The sequence below is a fragment of the Colobus angolensis genome, unplaced genomic scaffold (genome assembly GCF_000951035.1).
Source record: "Colobus angolensis palliatus isolate OR3802 unplaced genomic scaffold, Cang.pa_1.0 Scaffold193, whole genome shotgun sequence".
Lineage (NCBI taxonomy): Eukaryota > Metazoa > Chordata > Mammalia > Primates > Cercopithecidae > Colobus > Colobus angolensis.
The window spans coordinates 1,390,593-1,414,836 of record NW_012115077.1 but is presented as its reverse complement, the minus strand read 5'-3'; the positions used below and the strand labels follow the sequence as shown (position 1 = coordinate 1,414,836).

The 24,244-nt window shown below is 55.9% G+C and overlaps 1 protein-coding gene across 3 annotated transcripts in view; it reads left to right on the top strand.

The window, feature by feature from the left end:
• MYO18A (myosin XVIIIA) overlaps positions 1–24,244 on the top strand; it is a 105,534-nt gene that overhangs the window by 72,891 nt on the left and 8,399 nt on the right. The window contains exons 20-40 of one of the 3 annotated variants that reach the window (XM_011940836.1): positions 2,940–3,005; positions 6,822–6,950; positions 7,614–7,757; positions 8,140–8,229; positions 8,361–8,480; positions 8,687–8,798; positions 9,237–9,364; positions 9,672–9,826; positions 11,525–11,648; positions 11,734–11,934; positions 12,494–12,604; positions 13,158–13,262; positions 13,582–13,728; positions 14,130–14,243; positions 15,611–15,727; positions 15,929–16,012; positions 16,454–16,591; positions 19,122–19,307; positions 19,676–19,815; positions 20,576–20,620; positions 23,778–23,900. In XM_011940836.1, coding sequence (XP_011796226.1) covers positions 2,940–3,005; positions 6,822–6,950; positions 7,614–7,757; positions 8,140–8,229; positions 8,361–8,480; positions 8,687–8,798; positions 9,237–9,364; positions 9,672–9,826; positions 11,525–11,648; positions 11,734–11,934; positions 12,494–12,604; positions 13,158–13,262; positions 13,582–13,728; positions 14,130–14,243; positions 15,611–15,727; positions 15,929–16,012; positions 16,454–16,591; positions 19,122–19,307; positions 19,676–19,815; positions 20,576–20,620; positions 23,778–23,900 — 2,579 coding nt within the window. The remainder of the gene's footprint in view (positions 1–2,939; positions 3,006–6,821; positions 6,951–7,613; positions 7,758–8,139; positions 8,230–8,360; positions 8,481–8,686; positions 8,799–9,236; positions 9,365–9,671; positions 9,827–11,524; positions 11,649–11,733; positions 11,935–12,493; positions 12,605–13,157; positions 13,263–13,581; positions 13,729–14,129; positions 14,244–15,610; positions 15,728–15,928; positions 16,013–16,453; positions 16,592–19,121; positions 19,308–19,675; positions 19,816–20,575; positions 20,621–23,777; positions 23,901–24,244) is intronic. The other 2 variants (XM_011940837.1, XM_011940838.1) reach the window with 2 other exon arrangements.

Sequence of the window (24,244 nt, the reverse complement as noted above, 5' to 3'; positions counted from 1 at the left end):
GACCGTAGGAGCTGGAGAAGAGCCACTCCCTCCTTGGAGGCCTGAGCTGGGGGTGTCTGCTCACTGGTGAGTCAGACAATCGTCCAGGAGCGAGCAGGGCCTGGGCCCACTGGGGGCACATGAGAATTATTAGTGCTTTGGGAGCCCCACCAATGGCACCTGGGCCCCCAGCCTGGCCCCCATGTCAGGGATTGGTTCCTGAAGCAGGAAACTGTCCAGGGCTGGGTGAACATTCCTCCTGGAAGGAAGGTGGATATGGCGAGACCTCTGTGGTGCCAGGTGAACACAGGCTGCTGGGCCCTTTCCGGCCCTGGGTAGTGAACTCGTGGCTGCGGAAGGGGTGTCTCTGCCCATCTGGGCTGTCACGTTGAGCCCCAGAGGCAGCCCGTTAGACAGTCACGGGGCTCCCAGAGCAGAGGACCCCTCCTTTACTGTGCTGGGCCTCAGGCACCCAGCCTGATTCTGAAAACACCTCAGACCTTAGGATGGCTTCCCTAAAAGGAGGGGATGCTGCAGAATGGGGCAGAAAGCCCACAGAGTGCCCAGCCTGTGTGTGCCCCCCCTGCCCCTCCACCCCCGCTTCAAAGACCTGAATTCATGGAGGGGGTTCGGAAGAACTTTCTTCCATCCTTTGGCCTGCTGGTGGCCTAGGCAACCTCGTGTGGACATAGATGACCGTCCCACGCCCCCTCCTCACGGGCCTCAGCCTCCATTCCAGCCTCCCACCTGTGGCTACACCAGTACCTCCTCAGCTCTGGAAATGCCCCACCTCTGAAATCATAAATCCCAGCGTGGCCTTCTCTGACCACAGCCTCCTGCCTGCTGGTCCCACGCGCCTCTTCCCCTCAGGACACCTGCTCTCCTGCTCCATCAGGACCTCTCTTTCTGGATCATACTCCGTTTCTCTGTCAATTGTCTCCTTTTCCATGGTTCACTCTGCAGTCACTCTGCCTCCATTGCCCTCAGCCCTCCTGAGCCTCCCACAGCACCTGGCCTGCCAAACTCCCACCCTAAAGTGCCAGCCTTTGGGTGTCTGCACTCCTCACTTTGGGCTCCCAAGGGTGGTGGAAGAAAATTATACAACTTTGTGGACTTGACTTCCTACAGGTCCATGGTCTTCAGCCTTTGGTGGGCCCTTGGGGGGACCAGCAAGTCTTCTAGATGTCCCCTTCTTATCTGACCGTGACTCCAGGCTTCCTATCTGCTATTCCATTCTCCATCTTTCTCCTCAAATCCTCCCCACCCCACCTTTCTGGCTCACCTTCTCAGCAGATATCCAGCCTCCAGATCTCAGGACATCAGGCTCTAGCTTCTTTTCCTGCCTCCTGCAAACCTCTCTTCCTTGGCCTCATTCCCATACACCTTCTGTCTTGGTGGGGAGGGTCCCTCCTCTCGTCCAGTCCCTTGATCCTGTGCCTTGGAGTCCGTTTCCTTGGGTCTCCCCAGAGACCCGTTCTATCCGTGTGAATTCGCTTCTCTATCTTTTTCCTCCAGCATCTCCTTTTCTCCTGGCCCTTTTCTCTCCATGGAGAAACTCCCCCACAGACCTGCAGGTTTTGCTCTCTGGAAGGAGCCTCTGTCACCTCTGTCATCATCTCCCTGTACTGTGCTCTGCCTCCTGCCTGCCCTGGGCTTTCTTGCTGTTGCCCTCACTGCCCATGGCTGCCTGGTCCCTCTCCCTGATGCCCTGGCACTGGTCTTCTCATCCCCTCCATATTGCCACAGCCAACCGGCACTTTCTATCCCTCTGTTACTTGAATTCTTAGCAGCACGGGGCTCCATTCTTTCTGGGACATCCTCTCCTGGGCCTCTTTGCTGCCACTCCTGGTTTCCCCCTTGACTCTGTTCTCACTCCCCCTGAGCTCCTCGTTTCCACGAGGTGTCTTCCTCAGGACTTTGTCCTTGGCCATATGTATTTTCTATTCTACACCCTCTTCCTGGCCAACCTCATTCACACTCATCACTTCAGTTACTGCATATATATTGATGACTCCCAAATCAATACCTCTAGCCCAGGCCTCTCTCCTAAGCTCCAGACATACATTTCTATCTGACTGCCTTCTGGACTTCTGTACCCCTATCCCTTATGGCATCTCAGACTCAGCTTTTTCAAACCAAACTCATTCTCTCTCCCCACAAGTCGGCTCTTTCTCTTATATTCCCTACTTTGGAGAATGGCACCATTATCTGCTTAGTTATGTAAATTGGAAATCTCAGTATAGCCCTAGATTCCTCCTTACAAACCCTATCCCCATATCCGGCAAGGCTCTGTCTCCTTAACACCTGCTGTGTGTTCTCCTCTTCTCTTCCCCTTGGGCCAGGCTCTAGCCTCCCTGCCTAAGTGGGGTAGGTCTCCATCCATCTACCCGTTTGCCAGTGAGACCTCTACCAGTGCAGACCTGATCATGCCCATCTCTGAGAGAACCCTTCAGGGGCTCCCGAAGCACATGGGGCTCCACGTGCTTTGGCTCCAGCCCCCTCTCTATTTGCACCTTCACTACCTACCCCCCATCCCAGTTCCAGTGAGCGACTTGGTGTTTCCTCAGTGCATTTTGCTGTCCTGTGCTCCCAGGCCTTTGTGTACACTGGTTCCCCTGCCTGAAATGCCCTCTTCCCTACTTCGTCCAGCAAATTCTCACTTGTATCAGAAGTTCTCAGCACAACCAAGAGCTGTCTGAGGTGCCTTGTGTAGGTGCCACCTCCTGTGGCCACTGCAGTAGTTCACTTGTCTTGCTCCCCAGCAAGATGCTTTGTTCCTCTTGTAGTCATCTCTGTGTCCCCAGAGTCCAACCCAATGCCTGACACTGAGGAAGCCCACACAAGTGCATGAGTAACAGACTGTCTAGGAGGAGGGAGGGGAAGGGCCAAGGGCCTGGAGGAAGCCCTGCATGGTGACGGGAGACCCAGGCTGGCTGCCTGACGGAGGCCTCTCTCTACAGGCGGTGGAGGAGCTGCTGGAGTGCTTGGATCTGGAGAAGAGCAGCTGCTGCATGGGCCTGAGCCGCGTGAGTTGTCCCACAGGAGGGCAGTCGGGCCTCACTCCAGGGGCCCCTGGGTGGCTGGCCCACTCCTCCTGTTCTTGCTGCTCAGCCAGACATCACTGGTCTCCTGGTGCCCTCTGAGTCTTGCCCCAGCTCCACCCTGCCCAGCCACTCAGAGGCTGTCCCCTTCAGGGCTAGGGGCCAGGGAGCTAGAGGGTTCAGATGCAGCAACCTGACTTTCCTTCCCTCTGGATAACTGGCTTGTTCAGTGCCAGGAACACCTCTGTGATGTCAGTAGAGAGTGGGTGGAAGGTGGCCCTGAACTTGGCCCAAGTCCTGGTGTGGGGAGTTGGGGAGACTGGAGGGCTGGACCCAGAGGATGTGGGCTGGAAGAGGCAGGAGGCCTTGGGTAGAGCCCCTGTGGAGAGTTATCTGGGGCTGCTGGGTTCCAGAGAGCAAGCAGGACCTGGTGAGGCTGTGCCGCCACCACCTGCCCACAGGCCGAATTCCTCATCTGAATGGAACGCCATGCGTAAAATGCAGGCGCGCCGGCCCCTGGGTGCCAGTCTGCCGCGTCACTCCTCACCAAAGGGTCAGCTGAGCATTCCTCCCACAGGCAGGAAGCCCTGCATGCCCCTCTCTTCCGAGCCTGGGAAGCTTGGACAGGTGGCACCCGCATATGTGCCCCAGGGCTGGGGTGGAAAGGAGGCTAGTGGAGAGCCAGAGAGGGTTCTGGACCGGTTGTCTGCCAGCAGAGAGGGAAGGAACTCTGGGTTGCAGGGTCCCGTGGGGCGTGTGCGGTGCAAGGAGGTGCTTGCAGAGGCTTGAGTCTCACTTGTCCTGTGTGCTTGGTCCTCTCGGCCCTGCATGTTGAGTCGCTTTCCTCCTCCTCCTTTTCCCTCCCTCCCTGTCAATCGCTCCCATCTCTGTGTCTTTGCATCTTCCCATCTTTGCTTCTGCCGTCCCTGGCTTTCCCTTTGGCCCCAGCAGTCCCTGCTGGTCTCTATTCCTTGGTTTCTGGTTCTGTTTTTCTCCTTGTTCTCTGTATCTTTGTGTCCCATTCTCTTTCTGTGTCATTTTCTGGTTTGTGTCACTGCTTTGTCTACCTCTGTGTCTGGCTCAGCTCTTTTCTCTCTGTCTGTTCCACTCCCCCTGCTTTTTTAAGCTGGGGCTGCCATCTAGGGCCCCTGCCTAGGGCTGCCTGCTGTCAGGCTTTACTTCAGCTGCAGGGTCTCTCCCTGGGTCCTGTCACCCTGGTCTTTCCCGCCAGGTTCCTGCCTCTCAAGCAGGCTGAGCTGCTGCTGGCTGCCGTTGGGGATGGCACCTCCTCCAGCCCATGCCTGGGTTCTCAGGCCTATCTCGGGCAGGGCAGGAAAGGACCTGTACAGGCTGATCCTCTTCCCAGCTGCCATCTCAGACCTTCTGTCGTCCTGAGCCATGCCAGGTGCCCGGCTGAGGCAGGCAAGCCCCAGGGCACACTGTCACTCAAGGGCAGAGTTGGGCCAACACTGGGTGCCTGCTCACATCTAGTTTGGGAAAGAAAGTTCAGGCCGTCTAGGCTCTGGTCAACACTGACTGTGAGCAAGGATTCCCTGTGTGTCACATTGCTTCAGAGGAGGGGGTCTTCATCTGAGCCATGGGACCCTGAGAGTTTCAATAAGGACTTTGGGGGGCTCAGAGCCTCCTGACATTGTAAAATTTGTATGAATGTGTATTTTGGGGAGGAGATAGCCTGGAGCTTTCACCCAATACCCAGAAGGACCCTTAACCCCGCAAACGTTCAAGAGAGATTTGAGGCTCGCTGCTTTGGCCTCTAGACCATTCTTTCTCTTCTCATTGTGTCTCTGGGCCATTATCCACCCCCCACTCCAACACCTCACTTCTGCCCTGGTCAGGTGGCTCTGTGTCCTAACCAAGCATGTTTGCTGTCCCCTGGTGGGGCTTGGATATTCCTTTTACCCTCAGTGGGATTTCAGACTTGCACATTATATGAAATTAAGCAGCTGGGGTCCAGGCGTGGTGGTTCACGCCTGCAGTCCTACCACTTTGGGAGGCTGAGGTGGGCAAATTGCCTGGACCCAGGAGTTTGAGACCACCCTAGGCAACATGGTGAAACCCCATCTCTACTGAAATACAAAAAAATTATCTGGGTGTGGTGACGGGCACCTGTAGTCCCAGCTACTTGGAAGGCTAAGGCATGAGAATCGCTCGAGTTCAGGAGGTGGAGGTTGCAGTAAGCAGAGATTGCACCACTGCACTCCAGCCTGGGTGACAGAGCAAGACTCTGTCCCCAAAAAAAGAGAGAAAGAAATTGAGCAGCCGGGCGCGGCAGCTCGTGTCTGTAATCTCAGCACTTTCGGAGGCTGAGGCAGGAGGATCACTTGATGTCAGGAGTTCAAGAACAGCCTGGGCAACATAGGGAGACCCCATCTCTTAAAAAAAAAATACAAAAATTAGCTGGGAATGGTGGTGCACACCTGTAGTGCCAGCTACTGGGGAGGCTGAGGTGGGAGGATAGCTTAAGCCTGGGAGGTAGAGGCTGCAGTGAGCCATGATCCCCATGCCACTTTACTCCAGCCTGGGTGACAGAGCAAGACCGTTCAAGATAAATTTAAAGAAAAGAAATTGAGGCTCAGGTAGAACTTAGGACCCATGGGAGACCCCATGTTCGATGGTGGGATTTAGGGAAGTGTCACAAAGGACTGAGCTGGCTTTTTCCAAGGCCAGCCTCAGGGGACCAGGTTTCTGTGGAGTCGCCAGAGGCAGAGCTTTCTCAGCAGAAAGTTTAGGCCCTCTCTTTGCATCTTTGCTGAAGGGGGCCTTGGGATACTGTGCCTGTTGGCTCTCAGTGCATTTACGTAACCTGTTTCCCATCACAGTCACATCTTCTCTTTGCCCCATAAAAAGGAATTGTCTGTGTTCCGTGCCAGATGGAGGTAGGCCTATACCTAGGTGTCTCCGCCCACTCTCATGGATACAGAGTGATTTTTTTCACCCAAACCTTCCCGTTTCACACACACTCCTCTTTGTGACATGTGGCAAATTTTACCAAGCCCTATCTTAGGGCGGCACAGAGTGTTAAGGAAAGGCCGGGTGTGGGGGCGCCCAGCTGGTTCTGCACATGCCTGCCCTCCAGCCCCCAAACCTGTATGACAGGTCCCTCGGCTGGGCCAACCCCCGCCCACCTCACTGGCTTCTTCATGAGAAGGTGAAACTTGGGTGTGTGTTGGGGGGTGGCACATGAAAGAGGAGACCATCTGAAATGAAACTAGCAGGGAGGGGGAGGAGAAGGCAGGAGCTTCCCACCACCCCTCTTCCCATTCTCCCTGCTTTTCCTCTGCACGCTTCTCCCCAGCACTGCTTCTCACACAGACATCCTCCAGCATCCTCTCCCCCTGATCCCAGCAGTCAGCAGTCCCAGCTGGAGCCCGGGTTGGGCCCTGCAGTGGGCTGTGGGCACAGGGGGCATTGACAGGGTTGCTGGCAGTCCTCACAGATGTGGCAGAATGCCCCCTCCCTGTTTGACCAGTGACTGCTCCATTTCCTTCCTCGCCCCAGATATCTTCCCTTTACTTTCCCTCTCCTTTCATCTTTCTTTGAAGTTAAATTTCACACCTTACTCCTCCCTTGCCAAAACCTCCCCAGCCCCTGCTCCCTCAGCCTTCCCAGGGCCTCTTCCTGCTCCTCCCCTCCTCTCTTGGACAATTGGATTTTGAGGCTCTTCCCAAGCGAAGGGCTGTACTCCCTGGCCTGCTTGTTTCTCCAGTTCCTCACCTTCCCTCCCTTTCCTCTGCTGGGCTGGCCCAGTCTCCTGCCTTCACCAGGCCTGCTTTTTCACAGGTGTTCTTCCGGGCGGGTACCTTGGCACGGCTGGAGGAGCAGCGGGATGAACAAACCAGCAGGAACCTAACCCTTTTCCAAGCAGCCTGCCGGGGCTACCTGGCCCGCCAGCACTTTAAGAAGAGAAAGGTGCTGCTCTAGGGACATCCCCTCCCCCTGCAACCTAGATGGGCACAGCCAAGTTCCTGGGGTGGGGGCTATGAGGGGGAGAAGAGGCAGGAACCTCCCAGGCCACCATATCCTGGGCCAGGGTGGGGAACGGGCAGCTCCCTGGTGCCAGCAAGTGTGCTAGTGTGCCTAGCGACGGGGCCTGGTTGGAGGGCTTTGTTGAGGGGTAGGGGAATCAGGGCCCAGGCAAAGGTGGGCTCTGGATCATAGGCTGCTCCATGAAGATTAAGGAGCTGTGTCAGCGACTCCTTTTCTTATTAGCAAGTCCATAAAACAGCCAGCACTGCCGCCTCTTGTGTTTCAGCAAGATTAGGTTTTATAGCACAGCTAGGCCAGGGTGCTGGAAATAATCAGGCAGCAAATAAAGCAGATGAAATTATTCCTAATGGCAGCGGAGCGGCTAGTGCCCAGCCTGGTGCTCCCAGGGCTGGGTTCTGTGCTGCCCACCCTCTGAGGGATGGAGGGAGCCTGGGGCAAGGGGGAGCATGGGAAGTATCTGACTCGGGGTCAGGAGGCCAGAGGAGCAGCCCTGGGGGCCTGTGCTGATGGTGGGGAGGATCCTGGGCCGAGCTTGGCCAAGGTGACTGAGAACCCCACTGTGCGCCACCCCCACCCCACCTGCAGATCCAGGACCTGGCCATTCGCTGTGTTCAGAAGAACATCAAGAAGAACAAAGGGGTGAAGGACTGGCCCTGGTGGAAGCTCTTTACCACAGTGAGGCCCCTCATTGAAGTACAGCTGTCAGAGGAGCAGATCCGAAACAAAGACGTATGTGATAGCCTGGGAGGGCCAAGTCTCTGGGTGGGGGGAAGCCTTGCCGGTTTAGCTTGGACTTCCAAGCGCTTCTTCATTTAGTCCAGAGAGCTCACATCCTTGAAATGTGCTCATCAAACAGAAAATGTCCCTCCGGGGTGCTGGCTGAGTCCCTGGGCAGCCTCTTAACGATAAAATCTTGGGCATCCCTAGCTTATTGGGAAGGGTCTAGGGACAGGATTCCCGGGAGGCAGTGGCTCTGCTATTGGGGACATGCCTTCTCCCATGGTGTCCTGGCCCAAGCTTCATCAGCTTTGTTCACTACAGGGGTGCAGACCCAGGGCCCCAACCCCTCGCAGTGCCTTTGGCTCACTTTGCCCTCTTTGGTCCACCCTAGGAGGAGATCCAGCAGCTGCGGAGCAAGCTCGAGAAGGTGGAGAAGGAGCGAAACGAGCTGCGGCTCAACAGTGACCGGCTGGAGAGCCGGGTGAGTGACTCCTGGCACCACACCAACTGGGCATGGCTGCAGGGAGACCCAGCCCCTGCAGGTCCCCCAGGTGTTCTGGCTGAGTGAGGCAGGCACTTCAATTGGTGGTGACTCCCTACCCCCAACCCCAGATCTCGGAGCTGACATCGGAGCTGACAGATGAGCGTAACACAGGAGAGTCTGCTTCCCAGCTGCTGGACGCGGAGACAGCAGAGAGGCTCCGGGCTGAGAAGGAGATGAAGGAATTGCAGGTGAGGGCAGGGCCTGGGTGAGAACAGCAGGCTGGTGACTGCCACACCATAGTGCCCATTGGCTCCCCCCCAAAAACAGTTGGCGTCTTCACCCCTAGCCCAGCATCCCTGTCTGCCCTGGGTAAGCATGTGAGCATGGTCTGTGTGGTTCGGGGAGTGGGTATGAGGGGACAGAATGGCATACCCTGAAACCCCGTCTTCTGCAGACCCAGTACGACACACTGAAGAAGCAGATGGAGGTGATGGAAATGGAGGTGATGGAGGCCCGTCTCATCCGGGCAGCGGAGATCAACGGGGAAGTGGATGATGATGATGCAGGTGGGCCTGAGGCCCAAGGAGCTTGGCAGTGGCCTGCGATGCGAGCCCTGATGCCCACCCCTGGGTAGTCATGCCCCTTGTCCAGGCCTGTCTCCCCTCCATGGGGCTAAAGTGAAAGAAACAGATGAGAAGGCAGAGGTGCCAATAAATGCAGGGGATTGTTAGGTAGAGCTGTAACAACCACGATCATGACAAAGACTGAGGGCCGTGGTCCCAGCAGTCCCTGGGGGAGGCACAGCACGTGTAGCCACATCTCTCACTCTGGTCTTCTCCTGGCTAGTGGCTCCTTCTGCCTTGGGAGGAGGCCATCATTACAGAGAGCTTTCTGAGCCCTGGCTGACTCCACCTGCTGCTCCCCCTGCCCCATCCTCCTTCCCCTCTGCCCCTTCTGGGGTCTCTCAGCACCTCCATCCTCCCATGTCTGCCTCAACCCCACAGGTGGCGAGTGGCGGCTGAAGTACGAGCGGGCTGTGCGGGAGGTGGACTTCACCAAGAAACGGCTCCAGCAGGAGTTTGAGGACAAGCTGGAGGTGGAGCAGCAGAACAAGAGGCAGCTGGAGCGGCGGGTGAGGCTGGGGAGGAGCCGAGGCCTGTGCTTGAGAGGGTCAGGAGGGGAACTGGTGCCTCGTGTCAGTCCAGTGAAGGCTGGGGGCAGGCAGGCCTGGCCTGAGACAGATCAGGGAGGCCGGCATGTTAGCTTCTCCATGCAGGGGCAATCAGGAGCAGGCTATCATTAGCTTCTTCAGTTCCCTGGGAGACCCGACTTCCTCCCACATCCCTGGGTCTTCCCCTCACTTACCCACCTCCCTCTCCTCACCTTCTCCACCAATGCTCCCGGGCCTCTCTGTATATGCACCCTGTCTCGGCCCCTAGCTCGGGGACCTGCAGGCAGACAGTGAGGAGAGTCAGCGGGCTCTGCAGCAGCTCAAGAAGAAGTGCCAGCGGCTGACGGCTGAGCTGCAGGACACCAAGCTGCACCTGGAGGGCCAGCAGGTCCGCAACCACGAGCTGGAGAAGAAGCAGAGGAGGTAGGTGGGCCCCCTGACCTGGGCCCAGAGAACCTTCTGGAGCAACCACAGACAGGACTGCCTCCTTGCCCACCAGGGAGGAAAGAAGGAAGGACCTGAATTTGTCCAGGGCCCTTGCCTGCCTGGTCACTCATCTTGGAACGTGAAGGGGCCCCCTCCTGACCTCCAGGTGGACTCAAGCTGTGTCCCCACTGAAGGCCTGCCCAGGCCTCTGCTTTCAGAGGTGCTCCCCGCATCACGTGCCTGTCACCCTGTGCCAGGCCCCATCAGGCAGGGCATCAACCAGGGCCCGTGCAGGAACCGCTATGTCCCTGCCCCCGGCCCCCAGCTCTGCCTCTCCCTCACTTGCCCCAGCTACACAAACACTCTCTCCTGACTAATGTCGTTAAACTACCGTGCCACTTCCATCTCATTATGGTAATGATACAAAGGAGGGGGGTGGCCCTCACAGGAGAAAATCCAATCTAAATTAATTTCCCGGGCTGGGAATGAGGATGGGACGCCTTCATTAGCAGTACTGAGGAACCCACACACCCTGGGAACAGCAGGGCGCCCTGGGGAGCAAGAACAGCACCCATTTCTCCTCTGCAGGGGAAGGGCTTCTCAGCAGAGGCACCGGTTGCCTTTGTGAAGGGGTATCCCCACACCCACGACCCTGGGAGTGAGGATAGATGGCAGAGCCTTTCCAGTGACTCTGGGTTACCCCCGGCCTCCTGGACCCACCACCATCTCCCCAGCTGGGGAAATAGGAAGGTTTTCTATTCCTCCCACCTGACACCATGACCGCCACTTCCCTCATTCTCGTCTCTTCCCCCTCCCTACCCCTTTACCCAAAGGCTGGCACCCTTAGCTCGACCCCTCTTCTGAGCACCCAGTGACAATACCAGCTCGGCCTAGTTACCGTGCTGCTGTGCTCCCTGCTGGGCAACTTATTAGGTTTCAGCTGCCCGGAGTTTTCTTACTTTTTTTTGATGTGGGGTTGGGGTAAGGGGAGTGTTCAACTTCCACAGGAACCTGATTAGTTATTCAGGGAAGGTGGTAAGAGGAATTTGAGCAATTTGCTCCATATTTAGTGGGAAATGGAAGACTGGGAAGTGGAGGAGTGAAGAACGAGGCCCCCTGTGTGCCCATTGAGGCATGTGACCAGCTGGGCACAGTGGGAATGCCAGCTCTGAACCCAGTATGGGGTGTCCTGGTGGTGTCCTGCCAGCACTGCTGGGGTGCCTGGTCCTGGCCAAAGGCTGGTGCCCAGAGGCAGGGACAAGGAGCCAGTTGTTGCCCTTACAGTTGCCGAACTGAACTGTGGAAAGTGAGTTAGTAGAAGCAGGGTGCTCATCTCTACCCTTTTCCCACCCCACCCTCACCTGGTCCCTCATTCTTTGATGTGTTGAAATGGAGAAGGTAGAGACTTAACTCCTGAGGGGCCTGTTAAGCAGGCTATGGGTCCCTCTTAGGCCTACTTGGTGAAAGGGCTCGCCTGAGTGCTCCCTGTCCCAGACCCAGTTGCTCAATAGGGCCTCAGTGGCCTGACCTGCCACCCCTAAATGTCACCCCTGCCTTGCCACTGGCCCCACGTTAGGGCTGCGTGGGTTCCCCCACCCCTGCTTGGGTCCTGTCCATGGCACCACCTCCTGACAGTCTCTGTGTGGGGGACCCCGGCCCTTCCCCATCTGATGGAGCCGCCACGCTCCCTTGCAGGTTTGACAGTGAGCTCTCGCAGGCGCATGAGGAGGCCCAGCGGGAGAAGCTGCAGCGGGAGAAGCTGCAGCGGGAGAAGGACATGCTCCTTGCTGAGGCTTTCAGCCTGAAGCAGCAACTAGAGGTGGGTAGGGCCACCTACCGTCTGTGCCCTGTCCCCCTCACAACCTGGGGTCAGCCCAGCACCAGCCTCATCTCTTTTGCTCCAGGAAAAAGACATGGATATTGCAGGGTTCACCCAGAAGGTTGTGTCTCTAGAGGCAGAGCTCCAGGACATTTCTTCCCAAGAGTCCAAGGATGAGGCTTCTCTGGCCAAGGTCAAGAAACAGCTCCGGGACCTGGAGGCCAAAGTCAAGGATCAGGAAGAAGAGCTGGATGAGCAGGCAGGGACCATCCAGATGCTGGAGCAGGTACAGGAGAGCTTGGCCAAGGGAGGGGTGAGGTGCAGCAGGGCTGCCACCATCCCCACAGCCAGCCTCAGGCATGGGCCAGAGGATCCTGCCTCCATTCATTCATGTGTTCACTCACTCACCTACTCACAAAATGTGGAGTGAGCACCTGATCTGTGCCAGCCACAGTGTGAAGACGCAGTCATGGAACTTCCCACAAAAACAAATCTGATGGAGCTCTAGTAGGGAAGGGCTCAGGATGCATGGCAGCTAAGGGCCACAGGCCCAACCAGCCTGCCACCAAGCCACCAAGTCAGTTCAGGCAGCTAGAGCCTGCAGGCAGACGGAGAAGCTACAGGACTGTCCCCACCCCAGCTACCTCTCTCTGGGCCTATGCCAGACCTCTAGTAAGGGAGTTCAGCTGCTCTGGAGAAGCTGCTGCCACGAGAGCAAGGTGCCAGCAAAGGGAACTGGCTGGTGGACATTCTCAGCCCGTGAGCCTAGGGAGAGCCACACACAGGTGGGAAGGGGGTGGGCATTGCTGGGGAGAGAACCCAGACCCTACTCCAACCACCTCCAGGCCAAGCTGCGTCTGGAGATGGAGATGGAGCGGATGAGACAGACCCATTCTAAGGAGATGGAGAGTCGGGATGAGGAGGTGGAGGAGGCCCGGCAGTCGTGTCAGAAGAAGGTAAGATATCTGAGTACTTACCTGTCTAGCGTAAACACATTTTCCCATCGCCGCTTTAAAGTAAGGGGCTTTCTGCCTCCCAGCCTCAGCCACATTGTCTTCCATTGTCATTCTGGGCCAGGAAGTGCCTCTCGGGATCCTGGCATTGGCAGGGATGTATTGGCTCAGAGTCTGTAGAGAAGCTTGAGCCCCTGAGGAACTAGCGCTCCCTGCTTTCTGTGCCAGGGGCAGCCCCCTGTGCCCCTGCTGTGCTGCACTATACTGATGCTGCCTGCAGTCAGCCAGCCTGGCTGGATAGGTCTCCACTGTGCAGCGAGGTGTCCTATTCTGTCTTGGCTAGCACCACCGCATGTGGCCTGCCATCCCTCCTCACCCTCCCAGGCTGCTTTGAAACCCTAGAAACCTGAAATTTAGGTTCTGACCCCTCCGCCAACATCACTGTGCTCAGACCTGCCCCACTGTTTTCCCGGAGTGGGGAACCCAGAACCAAAGGGGCCTGCTTGGCACCAGGTACTAAAGGGATGGACGGGTCTCTGTCCCCATGGTATTCCAGTTAAAACAGATGGAGGTTCAGCTGGAGGAAGAGTATGAGGACAAGCAGAAGGTGCTGCGAGAGAAGCGGGAGCTGGAGGGCAAGCTCGCCACCCTCAGCGACCAGGTCAGGGGATGCTCCACCCGCCAAGCCTGACCAGCTACCTGCCCATGCAGCCTGAGGAGTGGGGATCCTAGGGATGGGGAGCTGGGAACAGAGCTGTCAGGGGGATGGGGGTGCTGCAGAGAGCCCATCATCATCCCTCGATGGAGGCATCACTATACATTGGCACACCCAGCCCTTTATCACTGGTTGGCATGATCCTGGCTCTTCCAGGATCCTTATGGGGACACTGATAATGAGGACGTGGTGAGGAGTGGGCTTGGGTAAGATAGGAGGAGGCCCTGTGTGGAGCCCAGAACCCCAACTGCTGGTGCCCACCCAGGTGAACCGGCGGGACTTTGAGTCAGAGAAGCGGCTGCGGAAGGACCTGAAGCGCACCAAGGCCCTGCTGGCGGATGCCCAGCTCATGCTGGACCACCTGAAGAACAGCGCTCCCAGCAAGCGAGAGATCGCCCAGCTTAAGAACCAGGTATCCCCAGAGAGCACACGGCTGATCCAGGCACAACAGAGCTTACCTTTTCCATTCTCTTTCTCTCTCTCTCACTCCTCTCAGTGGCTCGTGAGTCCTTGGGAAGGAAAGTGACAGGATAGAGGGGAGAGCCACATGTAGCAGCTAGACTCCCCAGGCCCTGCGTGTGCCTTACTGTCTCACCGCCCAGCCCAGGGTGGTGTGGATGGGGCCTGGTGCCCACCAGCCCTGTCAAGGGAGGAGATGCCCATGCATGCACCACCACACAGCCATGGCCCTGGGGTCTGAAGTGAATGGAGGAGGAGAAGGAGGGCATCTGGGCTCACTCTTCCCTGTACAGCCCTCCTGCCCCCAGGGAATGACTGACATCTCTCCCTGGGGCGGGGGTGGTCTCTGTCCAGCTGGAGGAGTCAGAGTTCACCTGTGCGGCAGCTGTGAAAGCACGGAAAGCAATGGAGGTAGAGATCGAAGACCTGCACCTGCAGATTGATGACATCGCCAAAGCCAAGACAGTGGTGAGGGGCCAGGGTGCCTGGGGCAGAGCTCGGGGGGGCTGAGGCAGAATAGAGCTGCCTCTGTGGCTCCCTTCACCCCAGACAGGTTCCTCCACGTCAGGACTTGTGATGGGTCCTTTCATTGCCAGGACTTGCTGCAGGAAGAGCAGGCCCCCCTGCTCTGTGTCTCCGCACCCTGAGCAGAGGCCTCGGGGAGGAGCGGGCATAAGAGGGAGCCAGCAAGGGCGTATCTCCCTGTTTAACCACCTGCCTGCGGGAGCTTGGCCGCAGGCCCCAACACCATAAATAAAGGCATCTAATGTGGCTGAGGGACGTAAACAGGTGCCTAGAGATTAGCAGAAGCACCGATAAGAGGACAGGATGGCTTGGCTTTCCTCCCCTTCCCCCTGCCCAGCCCACTGACAAGCCCAAGCGGCAGCTAATTAGAGCTCTTATTTAATGCCTCCATTTTAATTCCCCACCTCTCCCACGGCCCATCCATCGGCAGAGAATTCATTACTGAGATGTGGCCACCAATACCTCCTTGGGCAGGGAATGGGGCAGGGGAGCAGGCTGGGCTGGGCTGGTGGCTTCATGGCCCCTGAGCTAGTCACCTAGCTGCTGAGAGATGCCAATCTCACGGGCTTGATTTATCCCCATGACATTTGTGCTCCTCAGCAGTTTTCAGGTGAGTAATTCAAATTCCTTAATTGTGTTAAAAAAGGTTGTTATAAAATTACCATTTTATTTAAATCTGAGTTAATAAATTTCTTGGCGGAGGCTTCCCCAGCTCCCCACAGCCCAGTAACAAGATGGATGGGGCAGAGAAGGAGCCAACACAGTCATTTTGGTTTGGAATTACAGGCTAATAGATTCATTCATTTCCTGAAGCTGCTGTTGGATCGCTCTTCCCCTCCCCCAAGGAGGGGACTGGCTGTGGGGGCTGGATGCCCAGTGAGTGGGCAGTCCCAGGGGAAACGAGAGTCTAAGCCAGGAGACCTTCGCAGACTTGAGGGGTCCTTCCCTGGGGCCTGAAGGGGGCAGAGTACACGCAGGTCAGGGCCTGGACTGATAGTGCCAGGATGATGGGTCATTTGTTCTGGGCAGACCTTTTCTGCCTTCTCATTAGCCTCAAAGGAGCTGCCAGGAAGCAGCTGTCATTCAGCTCAGAGGCCCGGGGTCTGCCTGTACTGCACACAGCCCTTTCCCTCATCTCCCTGGTCCGGAGCAGGACAGGCAGCTCCCCGAGCATCACTGGTCCTGGGACCCACCCCAGCGGGCAGGCTCAGCCCATTATCATCTCTACAATGCCCCCACCATTGGAGGCAGCTGGAGCCCACAGGCACACTGGGCCTGAGGCCCTCTGATCTGTCTTTGCCTCTGTCCAGCTGGAGGAGCAGCTGAGCCGCCTTCAGCGTGAGAAGAATGAAATCCAGAACCGGCTGGAGGAGGATCAGGAAGACATGAACGAATTGATGAAAAAGCACAAGGCTGCGGTGGCTCAGGTACCCCTGCCAGGAGTGCCCCTCACACTCTGCACCGCCATCATCCTTCTGGTCCTCCCTGTGGGTTCCCCACACAACCGCTTGTTCTGGGAGGTGATGGAGTGGGAACCTCGGTCCCCTGGTGTTCCAGCTGGGCTGGGCTGGGCTGGCTGAATGTTTATGGGGGGGATCCTGCTTCTGATGCTCTCACCCCTTTCCCAGGCTTCCCGGGACCTGGCTCAGATAAATGATCTCCAAGCTCAGCTAGAAGAGGCCAACAAAGAGAAGCAGGAGCTGCAGGAGAAGGTGAGGACCAGGGGCTCCCTCGGGAGAAAGAGAGTGCCAGGATCACTACGTGTGGGAGGAACCCCCAAGTTCACAGTTTAGAAGGCGCTTTTCTCTGCCATCAGTAATCCACAGAGCAGCGTAAACTAGGACCAAGGGCTAGGCTTGGAGCCATGTCACCATAGCAGACATTTGGGCTTCCCCTGCCTCATTTCCCATCTCTATTCCCTCTCTAAGAAAGTCCTTAGCTTTCTCCTTTCTCTCTGAAGGGCAAGATCTGTGCCAAGTGCTAGGGCAGATGGGGGAGGCCTCTGGCCCAGGGCTCCATTCTCTTTCCTCCCAGGTGCATCACTCTCTACCCCTCCCACCTTCTGGTCACCGTGGTGATATTGCCTGCCCTAGATGTATCCTCCTCACTTTCTGGGCTCAGTTCTTTCTTCTCTTCTTGCCCTCCACCTCTAGCTACAAGCCCTCCAGAGCCAGGTGGAGTTCCTGGAACAGTCCATGGTGGACAAGTCCCTGGTGAGCAGGCAGGAAGCTAAGATACGGGAGCTGGAGACACGCCTGGAGTTTGAAAGGACGCAAGTGAAACGGCTGGAGGTGGGTTCCCGCTTCTCCCGGGCCGCACCAAACAGGGCAGAGCTGTGCCAGCGCTGGAGCCGCGCATGCTCAGCAGGGCTGGGCAGGCCCCCGGACACTCCTCAGAGGCCTGTGCCTCGTTGCCAGGCCAGCTGACGGGCAGGTGCTTCTCTCCCGCCCCGCCTGGCCTGCTCTCTGGATACCGTGGAGCCCGCCTGCTTTACATTCTGTTTCCGTGCTTGCTTTCTGCCAAGGGACCAGAGCAGCTTAGCTCTTCGTCTTCATATTTTCCTCCACCACGAGCTCCCCCCGCCTGTTCCCCTCAACCGGTTCTCTGGCAGGGTCATAAATATGCAGCGGATGGTGCCACTTCTGTGCAGGCTGGAGTCTGTTCTCTCATCTGCCCTCTCTCTCCTCCTCTCCCCTTCCCTGCTTCATTCCCTGTCTTCCTCACTTCTTCTGCCCTCCTGCCTCTGCTTTCTCTCTCTTTCTCTCTCTCTCTTCCTTTTTCTTGATTATGACCGTATTCTATCTTCTCCCTTCCTTTTTCTTTTTTTTTTTTATTTGAGATGGAGTCTCATTCTGTTGCCAGGCTGGAGTGCAGTGGTGCGATCTTGGCTCACCGCAACCTCCATCTCCCAAGTTCAAACGATTCCCCTGCCTCAGCCTCCCGAGTAACTGGAACTACAGGCACGCGCATTTTAAAAATTGTATTTTAGTAGAGACAGGGTTTCACCATGTTGGCCAGGATGGTCTTGATCTCCTGACCTCATGATCTGCCCGCCTCGGCCTCCCAAAGTGCTGGGATTACAGGCGTGAGATATTTTTTCCTCTCCCCAATCTTACTTCTCTTTCTTACCCTTTTCCCATCCCATTCTCCTCTCCCTTTATTATAAAGTTCATTCTCTCTTCTTCTTCTTCTTCTTTTTTTTTTTTTTTTTTGAGATTGAGTCTTGCTCTGTTGCCCAGGCTGTAGTGCAGTGATGCAATCATGGCTCACTGTAGCCTTGACCTCCTGGGCTCAAGCAATCCCCCCATCCTCCTGCCTCAGCCTCCTGTGTAACTGGGATCACAGGCATGTGCCACCGTGCCTGGCTAATTTCTATACTTTTTGCAGAGACAGGGTTTTGCCTTGTTGCCCAGACTGGTCTCGCACTTCTGGGCTCAAGCAATCCGCCTGCCTCAGCCTCCCAAAGTGTTGGCATTGCAGGCATGAGCCACCACGCTGGACCAATCCTTTTTCTTTTGGTCTCCCAAAGCCAGTATGGGCCAGCCCCTTCCATCTCTGGCAGAGCAGATAGCAAGAGAGAGGCAGAAAGGATTATCTCCTGGGTTTACACCCCTCTCGCCTTATTTTTAAATTCTCTTTGAGTTTATAAGCCTTTGTCTCCGCACCGTCAGTTCTGTCTGGGCCCTGTGTTGGTAAGTGTGGTTGGTGAGGGGCAGCCCTGTCACCTCCTCCATCAACTCGCAGTCCATGGAGCAGGCACTTAGGTAGGGGTAGAAACAGGTGGGCATCTAGAGGGCATTAATAACCTGGACACAGGAAGAGAGCACAACTGACCCTCCCAAGGCGGGGTCACAGTCCTCAGGAGAGCTGGAGAGAGTTAGGGGAAACTTAAGAATTTATTTTCTGCCCACCCAACCCCAGGCTGGCTGATAATATTTTGATCCCCATTTTACATATAGGAAGGGTTATGTAGGTTGCCTAAGGTCACAAAGCTATCAAGGGACAGAAGAGGCCATTGGTCTGGTGGACACAGGACAGGCCCACAGGACTTGTCTCCTTTTCTCTTGGGCCTAGTCCCTTCCCGCACCTCTATCCCTCAGGTTCCCTTCTGCTCAGAGAGTTTTGTGGTTTAGACTCATAGGATGTTAAACACGAATGGCCCAATCCTGCAGCCTGGCTCTGTTATTTTAGCGACATAGAGGCTGGAGGCCCAGTCAGAGGTAGAACCAGGGTCATAAGCAGATGCGGGGTCTGCTTGGGAATTCAGCCCCTCTCTCCAGGTCATTTTTTGCTCAGCATCCCACTGCCTGGCAGGAGATTCATTAGGCTTAGAGAGATGCTCTCTGCTTGGAATCTGATGATTGTTTAGTCTCTCCTAATCCAGAACTCCAGCAAAGCCATTTACCTCTGAGCACAGGATCTAGCTTTTGGGGCTTCTGGGTTCAGAGTCCCTGCGGGAAGCCCTGCTGACCTGAGAGGCCTCTACATGCAGCGTCAATACCGACAGGCCCACCAAGCTGTACCCAGAACACTCCTTCAGTCTTGGTGTAGTCATAATGATAATAGCACCTTTCATCTTTCAAAGTGCATTCACATTCATTACCTTATTCATCCTCAGAAGACCCCTGGGGGGTAGGTGTTATTCTCCCCCCGTTTTACAGAAAAGCAAGGGAAGCCTCGGGATTGCTTGCCCAGGTAGCCAGTGAATGGTGGAGCCAGAGCTTGACCCCAGGCCTCCTGACCCAGAGCTCTGCCACACCCTCCCTCTGCCTGACTGATGGGCCTACGTGCTGTGTCTTTCTTCCCCAACTGCCTGTCCAGAGCCTGGCTAGCCGGCTCAAGGAAAACATGGAGAAGCTTACTGAGGAGCGGGATCAGCGCATTGCAGCCGAGAACCGGGAGAAGGAACAGAACAAGCGGCTACAGAGGCAGCTCCGGGACACCAAGGAGGAGATGGGCGAGCTTGCCAGGAAGGAGGCCGAGGCGAGCCGCAAGAAGCACGAACTGGTAATGCCCTCCTGTCCCCCACAGGGCCCACATGGCAGCCCCCTGACGAGCTGTTGAGTGTGCGCCTCACTCTGCTCACTCTGGCCTGGTTGGGGATAGGGTGCAAAGAAACTGCGCATGAGTCAGAGAATGAGAGGGAGGAGGAGCATACCAAGAGGGCAGACCAGGGAGCCAATGGCACAGGAGGCTCCCTCAGGTGAGGCTTGGCCCCCACAGCCCAGCAGCAGCACAACGGAAAAGGCTCTGGAAGCCTGTGTCAGCCCTTGGGTAGCGCCCCCATGACCGGGAAGGACTTGAAGCAGGCTTTTTCTGGTCATCTGGGGAAGAAGCTAGCCCTCCTGCAAACTGGGCTGCCCCCTTCCTCCTAGGAGATGGATCTAGAAAGCCTGGAGGCTGCTAACCAGAGCCTGCAGGCTGACCTAAAGCTGGCATTCAAGCGCATCGGGGACCTGCAGGCCGCCATCGAGGATGAGATGGAGAGTGATGAGAATGAGGACCTCATCAACAGGTGAGAGGTGGCCTCTGGGGCATCTGCAGCCAGCACGGAGGCCCTCTTGACTGCCTCTGGAACCAGGCCACTAGGTAGAACAGTTGCAACCTCTGCCTCCCCATGAGCGAGCCACCAACCCACCCTCCCTTTACTGCCAGACCCCAGCACAGCCTGTCCTGCAGGGGCAGAGGGTGAGACAGGTGCATCCTAATTGAGGCCCCCCAGCCAGTCTCCCCTCCCCAGGACCAGGCCCTCCAGCTCTGCCCGCTCAAGATGAGTTATTCCCCTGTTTAGCTGCATTTCCGATGGTGCCTGCCCCACTCTGGGGAGGGCAGAGATTTAAAGGCTGTGGTGCCTTGTTACTATGCCAGAGATTTTCTCATAAAACCCACCCAGGGAATGGTCTGGAGAGAAAGAGATTTGTAGTCTCAGGCAGAGGAGACAGTCACGAAGAAGGAAGGCCGGCAGTGTGGGGTGGCGCCAGGCCATGGAGAAGCTCCCAAGGCTGCCCTAGGCAGACCCTAGACCTGCCTGCTTTCTGCAGGGGCCGCTCAGGGAGCCTGCTGCTTTGGGGCAGGGGAGAGGTGCCAGGGGCAGCCCAGATCAAGTTTTGAGGACAGTGCTATCACGCAACCCCCCCTACCTGGTCTCAGCCAGCCAGAGCTGGCTCTTGCTGAGGGAAGAGAGGTCCTCAGCTAAGGGGTCCACCTTGGGGTTGCCTATTGATTTCATCTGTTTCCTCTGGACCCCTTGCCCACCATCTTCCTTCTATTTCCAGTTTGCAGGACATGGTGACAAAGTATCAGAAAAGAAAGAATAAACTGTGAGGACTGGAGCGCATGTGCTCTCTGCCTGTCCTCGCGGGTGTCTAACCACCCCTAACACTGGCTCCCACCCCGGGGCCGCTGCACGCAGCATGTGGATACAGCCTCCCCACACTCCTGCCTCACTGTTCTCTAATGCTAACACACTGACTCTATCCTTGGGGGAGGCAGGGAGCAGGCAATGAGGTGTGCTCCCCAGAAGGCTGGGGCTGGCCCGTGCACCCTTGGTGGGCAGGATTGGGGGCTCCTGCAGAAAGGAAAGTGCAGCCTATTCGAAAAGTTTACCTTCCTGAGCTCCAGCACTTTCCTCCCTTAAAAACCAAGTGTGGCCACCTCCCTGGCCTATTTCTCTGGGAGAAGTCTGTTTGGGCTGGATCTGTCCACATCCTTGGGCTCCTTGGGAGCCTGAGCTGCCTGAAAGAAGCGGGCATGTTTCATCTTTAAAGTTCCACCACCTTCTGTTGGCAGACAAGGGTAGAAGGTGAGGGGCATCTCCCAGTTTCTTGTTTGGAGAAAGCATTCAGGCAGCTAATCATGGGCTGCTCGCTGTGGCGGGGGAAGGGAACACAGCCAGATGTGTTTACTTTACTCCCTGCGGCACCGTGGGCAGAGGGAGGCCCCGGCGGGCGCTTGTGCTGATGCTGTCTGTCAGGTGGCAGGAAGCCCAGGAAATCCAGCCCTCTCTTTTCCCACTATCTGGGTGGGAGCTGGACAGCAGATGCAGATGTGCACGCCTTCAGGCAGAGCCGGGCTGATCCTCCGTCAAGTTCGACAGGGTTGTTTTTTGGAGGTCATTTTTTTAGCATGGCATTGGATTTCTTCCCCCACTCTCTCTTGCCTGGTGGGCCCCCTCCCCTGGCCAGGATGGGCTGGTGGCAGCGCACAGGACTCCGTGAGAGCTAATGATAAATGTAATAGTGTGTAACAGTGATAGAGGGCCGCTGGAGCCTGGTTGTCACACACAATTAATATCCCCCGCCATTCTGTCTCCGTTTGTTTGTTCCCCCGTGATTCGGCTCCCAGTTAACTAATAGCACATGAGCCCGGACATAAATTGTATTTGACGCAAAGTTTAATTCCGACCATTTAAAATTTCAACTGCCCCCTGAGCCTGCCTGCCCCTGGAGTTTGTTTACGGGCCTGATTATTTAAGGAAAAGACCATCTTCTAGATGCTTGCAACTAAAGGGAAGGCAAGGGCAGGCAGGCCAGCTTTGCAACCCATCCACTGCTCTGAATGTGAGGAGGAAAATTCGTATTCTGAGCCCACAACTGTCTGTCCCCTGTGTGTTTCAACCCTGCCATCCTTGGGTGGTAAGAGCTTCAAGGGCTGATAAAATGCGCATTTAAGATCATATTCTAAACCACTGTGAGGCACGCATACACACAGGTACACCGCACATGCACACACACACACACACGCACACGCCGGTGTGCGCTCACGTAGACGCATGGGGACATGCGGCTCTAACCAGGTTCCGGCTGATGGCAGAGAGGTGGTGTGGCTCCTTCCTCAGCAGCTCTGGGCCCCAGCTCCAAGTTATTGAGCCCAGCGCACTAAGGCGGGCAGAAAAATAATGTTTCGATTTACTTAGAGATACAGTTGTTATTGCTATAACCTTAATGAAAGCAGTAAACAGCACAGTATTAAGGGAGATTTACACAGAAACGCTTTTAACGTGTAGACATAGATTTTGCGATGCATACAGCACCTCCTTTCTAAAGGCAATCAATATGGTTATGAACAGTGGTGATAAATTATAGGCTCTGAAGCTAGAGAGGGAGGTTTTTTGCACGGGTGTATAAATCAGGTGGTATTGGCGTTCCATGGGGCCCATGCACCACAGTAAATCTGCCAGGCTCGGACAGGCACAGGGCTTGCATTAGCAGTTTCGAGGCTGTCTGCTAAACTCCTGTTTACCCGGGGCATCAGCCGGCCTCGTCTTTGTTATAATTCTGTATTTGATGGAAGCCCATAAAATATGCCTCTTTATTCCCCTCTCCGTGAGTTGGACTCTCTCACGGTCCCCAGAACAGTCTGCTGGTTTCATATGTATGTACGTGTGTGCACATGTCTGTGTGGCTATTAATTTAAGAACATAAATCAGGAATGGAGCCATTCCTGTTGACAAAGAGGAAAGGAAATTTATATCAAGGAGAAATCCTAGCCTATACATAGCAGGACAACTTAGTGAGCAGACATTCTGCAGAATTTTAGAAGCAATCTTAACTCAGAAGCTATCTCCAAGCCCAGCTGCTTCATGAAGGGAGGGCCATGACTCCAGCCTCAGAATTGGACTCCTCTGGGCTTTCTTGCAAGTGCTAAGGTCAGCTCTGCCAGATGAAGCACTTGTGAGCAAGGGCTGGGGGCTACCTGAGGACGGAAGAGGAAACCTTGAGTGACAGGGCTCTGGTCTGGGACTTTCTGAGCCCAACTCGGTCTCCAGAGACAGTTTAGATACTGAAACTGTTGCTAGTCCCTCTGGAAATGCCGATGCCCCCCACCCCTTTTCCTTTGTTTCTTAAAAGCCAGAGAAGCCACAGGATGGATCTGCGATACGGCCTGTGCCTCCTTAACCTAGAGCCCAGGTTGGTGCTGCCATCCGCTAAGGAGACCTCCAGGTTCAAGCTAACTCCAAATCCTACGAAGCCCTTCTCTTCTCCTGCTTTGTGGCTGGCAGCCCAGCTCTTGTAAAAGGCATGGAAATTGACAGCAGCTATGGCCACAATCTGAAGAATGGCAGAAAAGAAACAGCAGAGTAGGCCTCAAGGAGTCACTGAAGGACCCAGGGCTCCTCTTTTTAGCTCAGAGCCATTTAGTTGAAATTGACGAGTAGATGGTCTTTAAGTCATTCTCCTTGGATTGGTCAGCTGAACAGTGGCCTGTCACAGATAACTGGCTTGGGAGCTGCCTCCATGCTCCTCAGGGTCTTCTTGGTGGTTGTCACACAGTGTGGCTGCTGAGTGGGGACAGGCTCCTTGTGAATAGTGTGCTCTGTCTAACCTCTCTCGTTCTCCCCCTGACTCACCGACGCACATGCTGCCCACATCCCCCCTGCCCAAGATACCCCCTGCACCCCCCTCTGCTCCCCTCGTGGGCAGCAGGTGCCCATCCCTTGCCTGGCCTTGCCTACCTTTCTGCTCCTCATCCCTACAGTGAGGGAGACTCGGATGTGGACTCAGAGCTGGAGGACCGGGTCGACGGGGTCAAGTCCTGGTTGTCGAAAACCAAGGGACCTTCCAAGGCAGCTTCTGATGATGGCAGCTTAAAGAGTTCCAGGTGAGCATATAGCCTTGAGCTGGGAGGAAAAGCCATCTCATGCCACAAGGAATGGACAAGTAGCGCCTGGATCTCATGAGGGCAGGCCTGCGTCTCTTGCCTGGCATTTGTGACTGCAGCCCGGGCATGCTCCTGGCATGTGCGTGGGCACAGGAAGAGGCTTAATTTCTTCTTAGCCAGGGCTGTGTTGCCCTTATTTTTCCCAGGTAATGTTTTCCCATTAGGCTCCAGGCTTTGGTTTGGTGTAGGTTAAATGTCACCTTCGCTTATTCATTCAACAAATGTTGATCAAGCTTCCTGATAGTTCAGACCCTTGGAATCAAGACTGGGATGGGGCACAGGGG